This window comes from Lissotriton vulgaris, chromosome 9 (genome assembly GCF_964263255.1).
Source record: "Lissotriton vulgaris chromosome 9, aLisVul1.2, whole genome shotgun sequence".
NCBI classification, from domain to species: Eukaryota; Metazoa; Chordata; class Amphibia; order Caudata; family Salamandridae; genus Lissotriton; species Lissotriton vulgaris.
The window spans coordinates 150,808,543-150,828,780 of record NC_141697.1 but is presented as its reverse complement, the minus strand read 5'-3'; the positions used below and the strand labels follow the sequence as shown (position 1 = coordinate 150,828,780).

Sequence of the window (20,238 nt, the reverse complement as noted above, 5' to 3'; positions counted from 1 at the left end):
AGAAAGGTTTGGCAAGGGAAAAGCCTTGGCCCTCATAGGGTTCCCGGGGATGGTTTTACATTATGTATGCTTCTATAGGCCCCGATTTTAACCCTCGTATGTAGAGGGGGGTTGCCAAATGTTACCACCCTAAATCCCTTCTAGACTCATCTGCAAACATAATGGGGAGAGCTGTGTTGGAAAGATTAGAAAATCCTGTACTAACAAAACTCCCAATATGGATTCCGGAAGGATATATGGACGGTAGAGCAGTGTATTAACCTCAATCTCATCATAAGTAAATATACTCTTGTAAAAGGGGGGCATATCCACGTCTGTTTTGCAGACTTGAGCAGCGCCTTCAATTGCGTTAACCACACAAAACTATAGCAGATGTGGGCTCCCCAGTACACATTATATCACACTTGGCACAGATGTAGTCCTCCTTGACAATGAGGGTGAGATATCGGGTGGGGAAAATGCACTCCCAGGTTTAAGGTCTCAAGAGTTACTAGGCAGGACTGGGTCCTTGCCCCCTCCTGTTCTCCCTCTATAATAATGGAGTAGACATCTTTACAACAGGTGGGAGCAGATGTACTGGAAGTTGGCTCCTGCCCCACCCCATTGCTCCTATATGCAGACGGTGTGGTCCTAATATCAAGAACCGCAAATGGCTTACAACAACTGATCATTTCTTTTGTTTTACATACGCAGCAAAAAGATCTAAAAGCAAATCTAAAGAAAACTTTCATGATGAACTGTGGACGGGAAATGGCCAAAAAGAAACCCCAATTTGTGAGAGATTTTAGATTAGAAGTCCAAAGGTTTAGTTATTTGGGTATTCCCTTCTCCCAAAAAGGTACCTGGGGTTCCCATTTAGAAATGGCAAAAACTCATATATATCAGATCTGTGGAAGCACTATTTAGATTTAGATTTGCAGGGAAAATAGGAAATACACCTATTCGAGAAATGTTACAGCTCTTCCAAAGCAAGTGCATGAGAACAATCTCTAATGCAGCACCTGTCTGGGGTCTGGCTGATAGATCAATGTTACAGACATCTAAAAATACCTTCCTGTGTACATCACAAGCTGCACCGCGCTCTGTGCCTGCATTTATAACACATAGTGAGACGAATGTTCCCTACTTAGAAGATCTGATACCTGTCAGCGCGATCATTAGCTGGTACAACAATTGAAGCAAGAAAGGAACTAAATTCTCAAGGGATATTATTAAAGACTGCCTTACTCTTGAGCATTACGATAGGATTCCTTGGTTGATGTACATCGACAAATTAATACAGATAGTAGATCAAAATCTAACAATTAGGAGTCCTGCTAAAATCCTACGTTTTGGTAAAAAAAATCTGAAAGAGTTATTTCTTTAAAAATGTAGATATGCTAGAGAAAGAAGGGAGGAAAAAACCGTCAGTGGCAAGATACATGGCAGGCCCAACACAGCAAGGACTACAAGTTATTTTATAAGGGTATCAAATGTTCAAGGACAATTTTATTTGATCTGATTACGGTTGGGTATTTTGCATCACTACGTTGTTTTCCCTAAGAAAGAGGCATGGTAAAAAATCTGCCTAGGTGCCCAGGTGATGAGACTGCTGCCCAATTAAATGTACATTTTATCTTGTTTTGCAAGTTTTATGTTGCCATTAGAAGAAAATAAATGTGCCCATTTTTTTTTAAAGTGAATGTTTGCTATTTTACCAGGATGCTTTAAATTATTTACGTTAACTTGACAGTGATGTTAGTTTCCGTTCTGTATCAGCTTTTATCTCCCAGGCAGTGAACAGAAGAAAATATGATGAGATTTGATAAGAAAATTAAAAAATAAGCGAGTATTTTCCAATAGATGTTAACACAGTTTTTTACTGCAAAAAGACGCTCTCGGTCCCCATTATTGTACATTTCATATTTTTAAAGATAGAGTCGGGTTTTCTGTAGTTTTCTGATCATCAAGCTCGCACCTTAGGCACTGGAAATCATTTTAGAGATGAAGAAGCTTAGGCTGTTTGTATCTATTGAACTGATAAAATGTAAAATATGTTTTAATGTATAAGGTAAACAAATATTTAGTGCATGATTTTATGTATTTATTGTTACATACACTTTAATGGATTCTAATGGAACTCGAATAAAGTTTATTTAACTTGACTTGAGTAGACTGGTTCTTGATTCAAAAACCTATGCAAGGGGGTTGGATGACGTTTATCCTACTTATCTACCTACGTTAACTACCTCACAATGCTTAGAACGTGGGCTGCAGACAGAATTGCCCTTCCTATTTGCACCCCACCAGTGGATCACCCGCAGGTGTCAATTGACGTCAGTAGGAGGCACTGGCCCGATAAAGGCAGTGCAGAGCCTTCTCTCGGCTGTTCTTCCACATGTCCAGTCACTCCTGAGCGTAGGCACTGCTTACTGGGATCTCAGGTATAACCAGCTCCCCTGCATACATTTGCATACATAGTAGAGCCTTTTTGTTTCACATATACACCATGCTGACCCAGCACTGCACTAGGCTACATCCAAGGAAAGAAAATCAGCCACACTGCATCAAACAGGCAATAAACCATCACACTACGCCGCATCCTCTGAACCGCACTGCCTCCTAAGGGCACTGACCTACACTACACCGCATTTGAAGGACATTAACCCGCCATATTGCACTGTATCCTAATGCCATGAAACCACCGTCTGGTACTGAATTCTAGGGACACAAACGCACCACAGTGGACTGAGTTCTAGAATGCTAAGCCACCACACTACATTGCATTCCAGAGAAATGGAAACATCTCAGAGCCCTGCCTCGTGGGGCACGGACATTCCACAAGGCTCCATGCGAATGCTAACACGCCACACACTGCAGTGCACCCCGGGAACACGCACCCACATAAATGCACTGCCTCACACCGTGTTTAATTTGTAAAAAAAATACGTGCCGGGCTGTTGTCGGGAGGCAGTTTGCACCAGCCAATTTCTCCTGTTAGCGCCACATAACACTGAACCAACTACTAACCATGAAAGTGAGGAGAGAGAGGACGTTACGTGATCACCAGAGCTGCCGACTTGGGCGCTGTGGAACCAGGTTTGAGCCTCGGCATGGCTCAACATCCTGTGATTCTGGGCACATCACTTAATCTCCTCATGCCTAACATAAATAAATGTGTCCTTCACTGATACTCATGAAATGCGCCAGTGATGATGATTAAGTGCCAGTACTGAGCATCAGAAACCACTGGCTCAAATTAAGCATGGGCATCACAGCAGTACTAAATCACAACTCAAACTACATCACTGGAACACAAATCCATTGCCCTCCGCCCTGCTGACACATATTCTAATCCCACTGAACTTCAAGTTACATGACTTCTGTTCAGGAGGCGTACCACTTTTACACTGAATTCACTTCTTTTTACCATTGCTTCTCCATCGGACTGTCTATATATGATCACAGAAGGACATACCCACAGTGGATGATAAAGCAGACCCCAGAAACGGTACTTCCGAGCTCATCCTCTTGGAATCCATGAGGGACCAGGGGGCAGATGCTGTCACATTCAGGTTCCAGTGGCAGGCTCCTGATTCAAAGGAGCAGTGGGCTCCTTCTGGAAGACTGGTTTCTATGGAAGCAGAGAAAAGGGGGAACAACAAAAGAGACATCTGAATATATTGCGAAGAAATCAAATTTTTAGAAAGGCTCTGTATCTCTATCACACACACCACCAACAAACTCCACATTTTCTCTGTGAAAACAGAAAGAAGAGTAAAGCAGGGTATGTAGACATTTCAAGCTGGTCAGTAGAAGATGTAGAATTGTGACAGCAACCACCTTGTTGACCTCTATTCCTGACAGAATATCTTTAAACCTTGAAGGGGTGTAGCAATGGGTCCATGCTGCCCAGTGCAAGCAAGCAATGCAATGACTCACTGACCTCTGGTGGGATAGTAAAATATAGCAATCATGCTTCAGTGGACCCCACAACCCTCGTGGTCCTATTGCCGCTGCACCTTCTGCACCTTTGATGGCTACAGCCCTGAATGTATATTTAGAAGATATGAGTATTTTGATCAACTGTGTGACCTGCACAGAGACAGCCCTGACCTTGTGCAAATGCTAGTTCCTTGCATTACACGATCATGTATTAGCATGGGCATCGGCTTATAATTCCCAGAGGGAATTACAGAGTTATCTGATCTAGAGAATGCCCGGGTCAGAGTTTGGGAAGATAGGACAGTGGCACATAAGAATAGCTAGCCCACTAACCACCACAGAAGTGGTACTTCCTAGTGGGAGGGTCACATCCAGGTCATCTATGGAAGAACATATTTAACACCACTACAAACATGGCTCTGTGCTTGGCAATGTCTCCTGGTTGCATTGGTTTCCTTTTTCTGTCAAGTTAATCCACTTGGCTTATCAATCCAATCCTTTTTTTGTGTTTTCCATATTCATTTGCCTGTCAGTCTTGTGCTTAACCTCTTGCTTGTGGATTCCCCCACCCCTCTTTTTAAAAAATATGTATTGGCCTGTCATGTGTTGTTGCTGTTGTGCAAGACTACCTGATTTTTGGTATCTTGGGGATCACCGCTGGTATCCTGCCCAATATTTGGTCTCAGCACCACACCCTCCGTTTTGAAGCAGGGTATGATTACTCTCCATATTTCTAAAGACTCTCTCTTATTACTCTCCTGTTTGGTTCTCACAATATTTTACTTACCTTCTTTACCCAGTGCCTGACACACGGTGCTTGTATGTTTAGGAAGTGCACTTTAACACTGTGGCTTTTTTTTTTTACTGAGTTTTATAAAGCGCATACTTTACCCAACGCAAACGTATTGAGTATCGGATCGCTTTACATCGCACCAATTGCGTTACATGAGGACACATGAATTTTTTTTTTAAGCACAGAAGATTAAGTGATTTGCCCAGAATCACAGGATGTGCAGCGTCATTGCCGAGACTCGAACCCAGTTCCCCAGATTCGGGGTCCACCGCCCAAGCCGTTAGGCCAACTCCTCTCCCCGAAGATTGCCAACTCAGTGGTCTGATTTTAATAGGTTGTAGGACCGCCCGCATGCTGATGATGGTCCAACCGTGGGCCATCGAAATGAGGCCCATAGTTACAACAAAGATATACTTGCGGGTCGATTCCGATCTCGTTCGGAAAGCATACAGAATGACTCGATTCCAGAATGCTTTCCATACGACTGGGATCGATGGAGTCCAACCAAACAAGTATGATGCATTTTTATGCATCCGGATATGATTTGGTCGGTCTCCCAATGGCTTCAATGGGAGCCTGTGTTTCTGAACAAGAGCACAGGCTCCCATTGAAGAAAGGGGTGGCTGGGGAAAAGCTTGCACCCTGTGGGGACCCCATGATGCCTGCACATTGTGCATGGTTGGAAATGGGTGTCTCTTGGGTACCCGCATGGGCCTGATCCGGAGGGCCCGGGTGTGAAGGGGGGCCTGTTACAAGCCCCAAAGACTGATACCGGCAGTCTTTTTGTTCCGGGCAAACCGAATCGGAAAGGCTGTCCGAATCAGTCATCGTACTTGCATGATCAGAACCTGAGTCCAAAGAGCTGTACGAATCGACTCCGAAAAGGCTCGATCTCTCCGAATGCCTTTCGAATCCGATTTGGTCAGCGCTAAGGAGTTTCAAGGCATCGTACTTGGTCGCTGGGAACGATTCTGTAAGGAACAAGGACTCCCGGATCGGTTTAGGCACAGCTGAATCCGATTCAGAGCCCTTCTGACCGAGATCGAAATCAATCCCATAGCATATAATTCTAAAACCCACACATTAAATGTTGGAAGGAGGCGCTTACATCAAATCTCAAAAAGGCAAAACATTATTGACTCACATGGCATACACTCACAGCCAGGAGAGCACAAGCACAGAAAATACGCATTGCAAATGTACAAAGGTTGTATTTCAATTTATGTTATGGGAGGACTATGACTAGTAAAAAGAAATTATGCAAAACATTAGAGAGCATAATCAGCCACAAAATGTTACAGAAATTGAAGTTAGAAATATGTTACAAGACCTTAGGGAACCTAGCACTAGTTCACCAGACTTTACAAGTACTATTTTAAATAATATCACACCATACATTTTTTACTATACTACAGGTCACCTCCCAGATGTCCCAGACTTGAAAATATTCGTAACCAGAACCAGAAAAGTCACAAATTAAATCATGCTGCCTTTAAGACATAAATATCCCCAATAATTTAACTACAACACACAGTGAGCAACACTTTCTCATGTATGATAATACTAATATGAAAGAAGATGATGAATTTATGCCATAGAAAACAACCAGCTAAGAATAACAAAAAGCAACACATGGAGGACCGATGGCATGTTTATATTGTGCCCTACACCATTCACATAAATATACAGAAACCACAGTGAATACCATGACACAAACATACATTTAGAGTGCTACTCAAATAAAGCCATACTTTAAAACTGCGTAAATGTAACTAGAACTGCACCAAAAATGTATACGTACATTTTTATTTCAAATTTAAAAAATAAATAATGTAGTAAAGCAAATTATTAATAAATGTTTAAAACAACACATTAATTATGCAATTTAATTTAAAGTATACAATATTATTTAAATATATATATATATATATATATATATATATATATATATATATATATATATATATATATATATATATATATATATATTACCTACTGGCGGTCGCCAGTAGGTAGTTATAGTTAGGATTTTTTTCAATGTTAAATCTGAAAATTCTATTTGGAATAACTTTGGCGCCGGTTGAAGAATCTGCCTGAAAATTTCCTCAAAATGGCCTCGTCGAGCTCCGGTCCTTCCCTGAAAGTTTGGGGGAGATGCGTCAAGCGGGGCCGATATAAAAGGGGTGTCCCAAAACGCATTTTCCCCATGTTAATTTCCATAGGGCGGTCGACCTCACTTTTAGCCCGAACGGCTGAATGGATTTCCACCAAACTTGGCAAAATTGTAGGGACTGGTAGCCCGATGTGCCTTTGCTATGTCTCAAGATATGTGCTCCAGTGGATTTTGAGTAATTTAGGTTAAAAAAAATATATATATCTATGGCAGCGCCCCGGTACGCGCTCCGGGGAGCGCTCCGGGCGCGCTACGCGACTTGCGCACGGAAAGCTGATTGGCTCTCGGGTGTCTGTAAACATTCCAAACGGTCCGGAGCGGCCGCCATCTTGTGTCTCCGTATGATCGAGACACAAGAGGTGGCCAAAACAAAGGGGGAAAAGACCATTAGGGGGCAGAGTAGACCCCCCTGACCCTCTAGGTTTCATGTGGGGGCTATAAAAGGGCCCCGCGGGGCAAAAAAAAAATATATATTTTTTTCGACTTGCGCGGGGGAGCGTCCGGTACGCGCACCGGGGAGCGCACCGGGGAGAAAAGAGAATGGCAGAGTTTAAAAATTTAAGTCATTTTATATAAATGGGAGGTAGTTCTGAAAAGAACTGTTTTTTTTTCTTTTTGTTGTTTTATTTTCTTTTTTTGTTTTTTGAACATTTTTTTACTTTTTATGGCTTTTCTGAACAGTTTTATATTTTTTTGTATTTTCTTGGGGGAGCAACAAAAAACAGGGAATTGTAAATGGCTCAACTGGAGCAAAAAAAATTGTACAAAAAATTAGGGTTTTTTCGGGCACTTATGGTTCTCCCCAGCACCGATGATAAGTTTAACACTTTGCTCACCATAGCAAATTAACTTACCACAATATCTGCACATGATTTTAAAATCGTTAAATTTGGGTTGTATGATAGGCATTGTCTCTGTTGCCTCTGAACCCGATGGAGTTGGTTCTTTTGATGTTGAGGGTCTAGATGATGATGGGGCTAGCTTACTGCAGAGGTCCCTTACCTCTGCAGCAGAATAGTTGATTGGGTGCCAACGGATCATGTGCCGAATCATGGTATGATTCCCGAAGGAATATTTTTTGTTAGGGTTCCCCCTGGATAGCTCTGCATCACAAATCAAACAAGTCACCTTCGCAGCATTGACTTTTTTGAAACCCCTTGGGATTTTGTAGAACTGCCATACGAAGTGCTCTTTTGGTTTGTAGGGCTGATGAACTTCTTGCAGGAACTGCCTTGAGCGTTCCTCCTCTTCCTCCTCCTCCTCCTCTTCTTCTTGACCACCAATGTGATCTTCTGGTGGTGTTTTTGATGGTGGTGGTGGTGGTGGTGGTGGGGCAGATGCTCCAGCTGCTGCTGCTACTGTAGCCATTTTTAAGAAGAATATATTAGAGACAGATCTCCAAATATGTCTTCCTCAGTCAAAGGACAAAGTCAGAATAAAGAAAAAAGGAGGGGGCTTTCATCATTTGGAAAAAAAAAACTGTTCTGGACCAATGAGAAGTGTTATTTTCAAGTCACATGACCAGGGCTTTCATCATTTGGAAACCAAAAGTGTTTTGAACCAATGAAAAGTGTTATTTTCAAGTCACATGAGCAGGGCTTTCATCATTTAGAAACCAAAAGGGTTGTGAACCAATGAAAAGTGTTATTTTCAGGTCACATGACCCGACGCGCTTACGCTACGCGACCCGGGGCGCGCCACGGGGCATGCCCCGGGGCGCGTAGCGTAAGCGCGTCAAAAAGTTTTGCGATCGTATGCACATGCGTGCTTCCGGGTGCACTTACGCTTTGCGTCATATGACGCATCACACGGTTACGCGATACGTCACGATCATGTTTTCGTTCGCGATATTGGGGCTTACGGGACGCTCCCCGGGGCGCGCCCCGGGGCGCTTCAAACGAGTACGCTCTCCGGGGCGCTCACCGGGGCGCGCTCCGGGAGCGCTCCTAGGAAGAAAAAAAATTAAAAATATATATATTTTTTTTAAAATGGGAAAAATTGTAGGGACTGGTAACCCGATGTGCCTTTGCTATACTCAAGTGGTTTTTACAAAAAATAACTTTTTAAAAAATATATATTGTGCTACATTGGGCTATATATATGTTACAGCCCAAATGTAGCCCAAATGTAGCCCAAAGATGGCCACCAGAGACAAAAAAATACTAATGTAGCCCAAATATCAGCCATATGTAGCCCAACTATAGCCCAATGATAGAATGTACCAGAGTGTTCTCAAGAACTACTAGAGCGTTAACAGTCTTACTTATAAAGGGAGACTTATAGTTAGGAATTTTGCATTTAAAAAAACCTATGAAATTCACTGAAAAAACCATAGGTTTCACACCAGTTATAGTTAGGAATTAGCATTTAAAAAACCTATCAAATTCACTGAAAAAACCATAGGTTTCACACCAGTTATAGTTAGCTGGAAATTTTACTGACATAAAACCATTGAAATTCCCACGTTATAGTTAGTTGGACTCACTATAACTTGCGCGTGCAATGCACTGCTGATGACATCACATATTACATCACTCATGACATGGTCAGTGACATCACTCATGACATCACTGATGACACCATCCTTGTGACAGAGAGACTGACCTCCTTTCACTGTAAAGTAACCCTTGAAACACATATTGAAAAATAAAAACTAACATTTTCCAAAAAAGTGGTGATACCCATACCAGTTACAACAACTAATTCAGTAATACCACCATCTATATACACATCCACTCATTCACCAACAGTTCTACATAGTCACTCATACATATATTCACTCATCATATGTAGTGAAACACCTATACATCCTATTACACACCGACAGTCATCCAAAAGTTACTCACACACATAATCACACATGCAAATAAACTATTGAGCATCCATTAATTTGCATATACAGCTATAGACACACTACCACCTTACTTCTAAGGAAACTTACACATACTCACTCTTTTAAACAATTACTTATAGAAATACATACTTATTTAAACAGGAACTCTTACAATCTCACATATACTCACTTATAAACATCAATACTCACATATATCAGATTAAAACATATGTCGTTACTGATAAAGACAGTAGTGAGACAGTCATTCACTCACACACACATATACACACTCATCCACCCATACAGTCCTGCACATATGCTGTCTTCAAAACACATACAAACAGTGAGTCAGTCACTCATGCATCAATGTTGTAAGTAATTCCCACACTAAACAATACAAACACTCATACTGATACTAATAAAACATTTAATAACCCATGCACATGCACATGTACCTACTCACCAACCCATGCAGCTACTTATACACAAAGTGAAACACTAATACATATATTTAAAAATGTAAACATTACTCACTAATATTTATTTTTCAGAAAGACACACATTCACTGGATGGTGTCATCAGTGATGTCATGAGTGATGTCACTGACCATGTCATGAGTGATGTAATATGTGATGTCATCAGCAGTGCATTACACGCGCAAGTTATAGTGAGTCCAACTAACTATAACGTGGGAATTTCAATGGTTTTATGTCAGTAAAATTTCCAGCTATAACTGGTGTGAAACCTATGGTTTTTTCAGTGAATATATATATATATATATTATTCAAATGAAGCACTTTTCAGGAGTGGAAATAAAGCGCTTCCCAGGCGCTTAAATGCAGAGTCCAAAGAAAGTCTGTCAGAATGAAGGGGCAAAGGCTCCAGGGGCCAGCTCACAGGGCTCTCCAGCAGGGAGGCAGTCCCCAGTGGCGGTACATCCTGGGGCCCAGCAGCAGCAGGCCCCCCCTCAAGTTAGGAACACAGAGAGAGAACAAATTCATGGGGTCACAACCCCTTCATTTATACACAGATTTCCTTTGTCTACAACTGTAGGGCAAGGGGAGAACCAGGTGCAACTGGTTCAGGAGCACTTGAGCACTTTGTTTTGCTCAACTCCTCTTCTTCTATTCAGAGGCCAGGGACATCAGACGCACCACAGGGGGCGGAGCCAGCCTTGTAAAGGGAAGGCACATCCCTATTCAGGTCCCAGGTGCAACTCCTCCCTACCATCTACATGCAGATCTCCCTATTCACCACCGGGCAGACCCATCCTGGCTCCTGGAGCCCAGCACACCAGCCAGCTCCTGTCAATTACAAGCAGACAGTCAATTCACATTCACTGCACACAGAATTGCCAACTTCTAAAAGTGGCACTTCTCCCCTAGTCACACTAAATATGCGCACACCATTGCGCAGGATTTATTTTCACGAGTTTGCACATACCAAACTCGCCCCTGCACTCCTCTCACACCAGGAATTACCATGAACACATATATCCCCCATACATTCCTATGGGAGGGCAAGCCAATCTCACCACACGCACTCAGAGTGCGCACACACTTTACACTGTGACACAGTGCTAAAGTGCGCAGAAGCCAAAAACTACTAGTATCAGGTCACATCAAAAGGCAAAAAGTTTAGGGGTGAACCGGCCAAAAGGGCCAAGTCCAACACTTATTATATAGCTTTAAAAATGTTACATTTGTAAAAATTGCTTAGAATGTAAACATGAAAATTAAAATATATTATTAAAACCCAAAAATTTAAAATCTTTAATTTATTTAAATTTGAAATTAATTTTTAAAAAACCAACACCAAAATTAAAACAACACACAAAAGCTTATAAAATGAACAACATTTCATAAACCACGTGTACATATGTAATACAAAATATTTCTAACACACTTATTACAAAATTGTAAACATCTAAATTGTAAAAAAATATATTCATCAAAACTTTTAAAAACATAATTCTGAAAATAATTATAAGCACAAATGTAACGAAAATGTAAAAAATGCAAACCCTACATCCCACCACTAACAAAAAAATGAGCAACTTTAAAATTACACAAACTAACTTTTTTTCAACTTCTAAAATACAAGAAAAGAATTTCTAAAAAACTAACCACCATATCCCTGCTAAAAAAAATCCCACTCCTAAAATATTTAAACAGTTTAAGTAAAAAAATAACATTTACATTACTACAAAAAAGTAGAAAGAAAAATGAAATTACATACATCTATTTTTTTTATACAATAGTGTTTGTAACAACAGTATTAAATAAAACACTAAAAAATTATATTCTTACCTTCAATATTCCGGATGACGATATTTTGGATCTCATGATATAAAGGCAATGATTTTATCGTAACATGATATTTCTAACTCAATATATTTGGTACAACACCCACCATAAAATATCTCTCATATGGAATGACAGGAAGATAAAAACAAAATTTCAATTTCATAATTACAAAACTGTTAGAACAGAACCCAAAACAATTCACAAATGAGATATTGAAAAATATGGACTTCGTAAATGGCTTTGGGCCTCATTACAACTTTGGCTGTGCAGAAGCGGGGTGGTTCACCACCACCCACTCCCGCACCGCCAAACCGAACGCTGCCCGCCCGCCAGATTATGATACAAATCTTTGTCTGGCGGGCGGGTAATGTGGCGGTCCTGCCGTGGTGCACATTCCAGCACAGCATGGACTTTAAAGTTCATGCTATGCTGGAACTGGGGGGGTGCTTCCAAATCTGCCTGCACCTGCATGGGGCATGGGGGGGGGCCATGCAGGGTCCCCGTTATTTCCCCACCACCAGCTACTACATGGCTGTGCTGATCGCCATGTAAGGCTTTTGGGCAGGAAACTCTAAATATGCATGGTGGTGCCGCAGCAGCACTGCCAGCACATTCTGAGCCCCTACTGCCGCACCACCACCAGTGAACACGGGGGCATATTACCAAGGGGGGCGATAGGCAATTATCGCCGGTTTAGCGGCCGTTTTCGGCCGATAAGCGGCGATAATTCTACCGCTATGTTAGCAAGCTGTCGCTAACTGATGTTAGCGACAGCATTTAGGCGATAGCGAGCGTTTTGGGCCCGCTTTGCATGTCAGCGATATTTATCGCTAGTGACATGCAAAGTGGGCGTACCCAACCTGTTAGCGACTGAAAACAGTCGCTAACGTCGCTATCGCCTATTAGCAAGGCGGGCGTAGCGATGGAAATATTCCCGCTATCGCCAAAAACTAACGCCTGCTCAGACCAGTTCTTAGCCATGTTATCCAATGGGAGGTGGATAACATGGCTAAGAGCATTTTGTCGCTAATGCGTGAATATCGCTGTATTCTCAGCGATATTCACGCTATCGCCGGAAAAATTATCATTTTGGAGATAAACGTTGCTAATAGCACATTATCTCAGTGATAATTTCCGGCGATGCTTAGTGATAAAAAAATCGTTAGAAAGCCTAGTTAGCGATAAATATCGCTACTCGTTGGTAATATGCCCCACAGTTCCCTGGTGGTTGCAGCAGTCAAATGGTGGTCCGACCACCAACCGTATAAAGCAGTGTTCGGATTGCTGGTTTGGCGGTGGCTGGACAGCCACCACTGTGCCCATGAGAGGCTGGCAGTCCATGGACTGCCAGACGCATAATAAGACCCATAATCTATTTTCATAAGCAAGTTTACCATATATTGCTACACAGGCGTAAGACTAAAGCTGTCAATATTGTCTGGTACATCGTATCGCTGCCAATGGATTGGGGAGCACTATAGCATTACACATGCCTTTGTAAAGCACTCATTCATGCGTGGGTTCTTTGGCCTCAAATAACAGCTGTATATTGTTACTGAACTCTTTGTCACTAATTTTAACAATCTCAGGATGATGAAATCTGAATGGATGTGACCATTGGGTCGAACACTGATCTCTACAGTGAATGAGCCATTAGACTTGCCAATAAGAAAGACAGGGGGGCATATTATCAAGGGGGTTTATCTCCGCTTTTTTGGCTTTAAAAGCCAAGAAAGCGGAGATAAAATCTCCCTATTACCTATTACCCTATTACCTAGCTGTCGCTAACAGCAGTTAGCGACAGCTAGTAGGAGATAGCGACCATCTTGGGCCCCACTTTGCATGTCAGTGATATTTTTCACTAATGACATGCAAAGTGGGCGTGCCAAGATGTTAGCGACTGGAAACAGTCGCTAACATCGCTATCTCCTATTACCAACTTTTGGAGATATTCGCGCTAAGCAAGAATATCTCCAAAAGCGAACACCTGCCCTGAGCAGTTCTTAGCCATGTTATCCAATGAGAGGTGGATAACATGGCTAAGAGCATTAGCTCGCTGATGCATGAATATCGCTGACTTTTCATTGCGGCCAATTTTTCTCGCATTTGCGATAAACCTTGGTAATACCAAGGTTTATCTGCGATAAAAATCGCCGCAGCTCGGCGATAATTTTTTCACGCTAACCAAGCAATAGCGATAATTATCGCTATTGCTTGGTAAAATGCCCCACAATATCTACATTTGAGTACTTTGCTATAAAAATGTGACCATGTGTTTTTTCTTTTTAGAAAGGCTGAATGGCCACTCGGTGCTGCTCTTACACCTGAATCCTGCCCCTGATTGGGAAAAATAGAGCCCGGGCAAACCGCAAGCGGATTCTCACCTGCCTAATCAGGAGCATCATGATTTCATATATCTCTCTTTAGTCTCATCTGTACAGTGGTTCCCTCCTTGGACTTGTAACTCTTGAACCAATGAAACCAGGCTGTCTGGCAGCCTTTCAGATCCTTTAATCTCCAACCCCCCCTGTATTGTCGAGCCGTATGTGACATTGATCCAGGTACATCTTGTGCCTCTTCCTACCATGAGCAATGTGTTGTTTAATAGATTATTGGATGTGAATCAGTATACAATACAAACTTTATAAAATGCAGCTAGGAGACAACGATGTGCCATGAATAGAACACGGATTTTATGCTTACCACAAATATCGCCTTCATCTTCTCCACGTGGACAATCGGGATGAAAGTCGCACTCCTGCACACGACTGATACAGCCCCCATAGGTGCAGGAGAAGGAAGAATCCTGGGGGCACATGGAAGGGTCATCATTTTCTTCATCTGATATAGAAAATAAAACCATACAGAACCATGAGGGAAGAAGCTGCTAAACTCAAGTGCTTACTTTTTCTGGCTCACAAGAAGCTCCTCTCTTAGTTCACGAGGATTATCAGTGTGCAGTTAGAGAAGAACCCTCACAGCCAATTTTTGGGTTATAACTGTTTGCCATCTGTTTATTAATTGGTAGTTTAGAGAAGCATGAAACATAATCTAGGCATGGGGGAGTCGATTCGCCAGATTGCCAGGATACATGTCTTCTGACCTGTGAAGTCATCATAGGACGTGATATCAGATAACTTCACCCATAGTAGCATGACAGAAATTGATCTCACATGTCTTTTGATCCTGATATTAGCATGGGTAGAGACATCATCACAGTTTGAGAAAAAAGTGCCATAAAAGCAACATTAAAACCAGAGTGTTACAAGAAAATAACAGAGGGCTGCAATCATATCAAGGATGAAGCTATCACATACTGAGGGACAGTAATTATTTGCGAGATGACCAACCTATGCTGCCCAAATAGAGTCCCTAATTTCCAATTAATGCCCCCGATGCCAGTCGCAGCACCACATGGAAAGACGCAGCTTTTGCTGGAAGTCACAAAGATTGGGAACAGCAGTCGCTGTAACAGTTCAGGCTTCGATTCGATTCTCCCCTGATAAAATGTTGAAAAAATGGGGTGGAAATGTAAACAAATTGACCAAAAATACATTGATGCACAAAGCCAATACGGCCAGCCGACACAGGAGCAGATCCCATTTTTTTCAAAATATGAAGTGGTTGCCCTCGTTATGTGTTACACACATGCTCTCTACAGTTACTGGGTCCAAACTGGAATGGCATGGTGAGCAAAAAAACGAGTGATTTAGGCCCAGATCTCTTTACTGGGGTGAATGTATGACATTGTTCTGCATTCTGTCCATCAATTGTTCTCTTTGCAAATAAAAGTACAAGCCAGCAAACATTATAAAATTATTTTTATGAAAGATTTATAAAGGGTTTCCTCACAGAAACCCCCTCTTTCAACATTGCCAGTTCTATGAATCTGTTCCGTTCCTAATTGATTTCAAGGAAGGTGACACAATGTGCCCAGCGTTGTACCAAATGTTTACACCGAAGGGAGTTTCCAGTCTTGAAAGATGGGTAAGGACACATTTTAACAGTTTCTGAGAAAGTGTTTACACTGTCAATGACAGTCTGCTCGTTTAAAAAGGAGAAGTGCATGCTAGAAACAGATTTCTCTTTTTCTAGTGCAGTTTGGTGACCACAGAGGTTAGGGATCGCGCAAACAATGCCAGGGGTCGCAAGGGAGAGCCCAGGGGGCACAACTGCGACCCCTGGCACCCCCTAAATAACATGGGGGGAAGAGAGAAGGGATACAGAATATACTAGGTATAGCCAAGGTCTGAGGCATTTTCTCCAGGCCAGGAGTAATAATTGATTAATGTCATATATATTGTTGGAGTTATTGTTTATTTGTGGGTTCAAACTGCATCTGGCACTGCTGTACTCTTGAATGACTCATATTGCACATGTGACTCTCCAAGGGTAGCAAGTTCAGCAGTAGACTTATTATAAACAGGGGTTCTTAACTTTTTTGACTTCTGTGGACCCCCACTTAATCATTTCTGGAACCCAGGGAACCCAACTGAATCACTATTGGAATCTGGGGACCCCGCTGAGCCATTACTGGAAGCCGGGGGACCCGGCTTCAGCATTTTCAATTATTTGAACCGCAAAAAATGCACAAAAAATAGATGGAGCTTTTCTACGTTCAGTTGAGTCCATTCATCGCCCATGCTATATTCTTTTTGTTGCACTTGCACTGCTCCCACAAATCAATCGGAGGATACTAATACATTTTAGCATCCAATTTCAAATTCCTTCACAATTACAAAATGTTTTACAAATTTCAATTGCACATTTTGCTTCTTTATTTATATACACTTTTTTAATCTGTTAATTCGATAACATTTTCTAAGCAGTCGCGGACTCCTAGAGTAGGCTTTCCGGACCCGCAGGGGTCTCTGACCACAGGTTAAGAACCACTGTTCTAGAATGTGGCGGTAGCTTAGGGGCTGAGATGCAATATGGCACAGTAATCCAATTCCAGTACTTAATTTGTAAGAAAACATATATGCATATAATTGTGGGGCACACATCTATTTTTCAGAACCCACCACCAGAGCCACCACATTCGAAAGCTGGCTACTTTGATTACGCCTCAAGCGCCCCCTCTTACGCCCCCTACCCCGGTATTATCTCAACAATGCACTTCACTCTTTCAGGTTCTTTTCTATCCCTGCTGTCTTCCTTTTTCACCATTTTTCTACCTTTACTTCTGCCTTTGTTCCCAATTTTCTGCATGTATCCCTCTGCCTCTTGGTTAAAGTGTAATGGTGAACGAAGTGGCCCATCCAGTCCCCCAAAAAGGTGCTGGTTCCCCTCACCTACACCCACGTGCACAAATTAACCACTGTTCAAATCTAAGGGACCATTGCTGCTTCATAGACTACAGTGCCGCATTCGATAAAGTGTCTCGTAACACTCTATGGATGAAATTAGACAAGTGGGGGATCCCACGGAGCCTGCTCGGAGCCCTTATCTCCTTGCATAAGAACACATGGGTGCGAGTCAGAACTGGCCACACAACAGTCTCTGCAAACATTCCAACTTCAGACGGCCTAAAGCAAGGATGTGTTCTTGCTCCCCTCTTGTTTAACCTCTACACCGGAGAGAGATTCTTGGAGAAAAGCAGCCTCCCTCCGCCAAAACTGGGCCACGCAAAAACGAGTTTGCACATTCTGCAGTATGCTGACGATATTGTCATAATGGACCAGGCCAAGCATGGCCTCCAAAGAACCTTGTGTAAGCTCAACGAATACAACACAAGTAGTGCTCTTAAAATTAACCAGGATAAGACCAAGGTTTTGATTTTCGGCCGAAAATTCTAACGTAGAACATTGGGCACGCAAAGATTAAAACAACATCAAAATACAACTACTTGGGGGTTTGGTTTAGCGAGTCTTCTAGACCATAAGTCCACTTAGCTGCCCTGAAAAAGAGAGCTGGAGCAGCAACATACAGCCTGACTTGACTCAACCAGTCCCTGAGTAGTCCCTCCGCCGAACCCATACTGAAGGTGATCAAAGCTACCCTTCTTCCTGCCCTAAGGTATGGGCACCAGACCTTTCCTGAAGCATGCTCGGCCAGTGTCTACCACACCCAGGTTACCACTTATAAAAAAAAAAAATCTTCCCTCTCCCGAATTATATTCACAGGGCAAGACTACGACTGGAGCTGGGTCTCCAAAGACAATCCATTTCCTGTGAGGCTGACACCCTGAAGTACTACATAAGGGTACTAAAAGCTGCAGATAATACGCTTAAAGCAGGTTAAAAGTAACCCTTGGCAGCTCTGGGAACCCATAGAATCGCCAAATTGTAAAAGCCATAAAAACGCTACATATCGACGAAACATCACTAACTGCAGACTCTATTCCATTCACAGTTTGGAAAAGGGTTATCAATAAGCAGGCAAGACAAATCTCCTGCCAGATGGACGCTCATGTTTTAAAAACGTCAACTATCTTGCTCCCCTTGAATGATTCATACCTCCCTGGGGTACCGCAACCATACCTTTTTGATAGTTTGAACGCAGTGGCCCGCATAAATTAACAGGCATATGCATCAAAGTAAATACCGGTCGCAAATGGGAAGATTCTCAGAATCTGCCCCTTTGCTCCCGGTATTTTTGCATTTAGGATGCATCATCCCAAATGCAAAAATCGCAATTTAAGGAATCTCTAAATTGAGATTCCTTAAATTGTGATTGCATTTAAGGAATCTCAAATTGAGATTCCTTAAATGCATTGCATGAAAGTAAAAAAAATAGCAAATTCGCTAATAGTAGTAGCAAATTACCATGAAGTTGAACTTCATGGTAATTTTCTAAAACTCTGAAAAAAGCACTTTTGTGCATTTTTCAAAGTTTCATGTTGCGCACACACATGCCCTTAGGACATGTGTGTGTGCAGCATATGTGCAGAGATCAATTTCAGAGATGCAACAGGGTGTCATTTTGACACCCTTGCACCCTTGAAATTGCATGAGCAATTTGCGAGTACCTACTGGTACTCGCAAATTGCTCATGCAATCTCCAATTCATTCCTATGGGCCTGTAGCCCCATAGGAATGAATGGGACAGCATTCCTTAATTGCGACTAGCAATTTGCGAGTAGCAATTAAGGAATGTTTAGGAATCGCTATTATAGAGATTCCTACATGCATAGGCTTTTGCTATTCCTATATAGCGATTCCTTAAGAATCTCTATTTAGGAATAGCAAAAGGCTACGTTGATGCATCTGCCAGATAATGTTTATTCGTCTTGTAGTTCTGCGCTCCACGGCCTTCAACCAATGGGCTCCAACTGGTGAGGAGGGGGCTTGTAGACTGTGCAATTACAGGTCTGAATCATGGCTGCATCTTCTGTGCTGTTGTCCCACCCTAGACGCTCCTAGAAGACTTCTCCTAAACCCATTACATCTAAAAAGGGGCATCAGCACATGTTGGGAGGCATCTGCTCTCTGTTTTACTTGAACAGATATTCAAACGCTCGCAAGGTCCGGAAAATATGTGAGACTCTTGGAAAACCTGCTCTCTCCCTCTTCTACCTCTTCCCACCCGGTCCTTCCTTCCCAAAAACTCATCACAGACTACTTTTGCTCTTTGTCCTAGTGTCTCTTCACCAAACTGAGCTACAAGGCTTATTTTATCCTTGATTTTGAATCTCATAATTACTGTCATGCTCACAGTACAAGATTGCCTTGTTAGAAACATGTGTTATGAATTTGATGGTTTGCTTCGCTTTCTTTTTAATGTGGTAAAGACGCTACAGAGACATTTGTATTGCAATGGTTTTAATTAACTGTGCTAACCTAATAAAAAAAATGTCTCCAATTGATTTTATAGTGCTTATCGGCAAGGTGATACACTTCACATTTCATTTTTCATATAGAAGGTTTGTGAGTTCTCAGAAACCTTTAGGACATAGGTTTAAAACCGGCAGCTGAGCATCTGCCATGAATGTAGCAAAGCACAAACATATTTTTAATCCTCCAAATCCCACTGCCCAAAAGGACCTAGGATTCACATCAACAGGAAAAAATGGATTTGGAATGCCAAAGAACTTTCCCTAAGGCAAGATCCAGTTGTGCCTCCACAGTATCCCTAGAACAGCAAGGATTACAGAGATGAGTCAAATGGTTCTGGAATTAGGGCTACTCTTAGCTAAAAGAACACTTCCCTAAGGCCTAGGCTGAAAGGTGAAACCCACCATGCTCTCATTGGGGGTGGAAAAAGTCT

At 42.1% G+C, this 20,238-nt stretch overlaps 1 protein-coding gene across 1 annotated transcript in view; it reads right to left on the bottom strand.

The window, feature by feature from the left end:
- Window positions 1-20,238, bottom strand: part of LTK (leukocyte receptor tyrosine kinase) — a 655,467-nt gene that overhangs the window by 201,223 nt on the left and 434,006 nt on the right. Inside the window, exons 6-7 of the mRNA XM_086937237.1 lie at window positions 14,734-14,871; window positions 3,458-3,613 (exon numbers count right to left, since the gene is read on the bottom strand). Coding sequence (XP_086793363.1) covers window positions 3,458-3,613; window positions 14,734-14,871 — 294 coding nt within the window. The remainder of the gene's footprint in view (window positions 1-3,457; window positions 3,614-14,733; window positions 14,872-20,238) is intronic.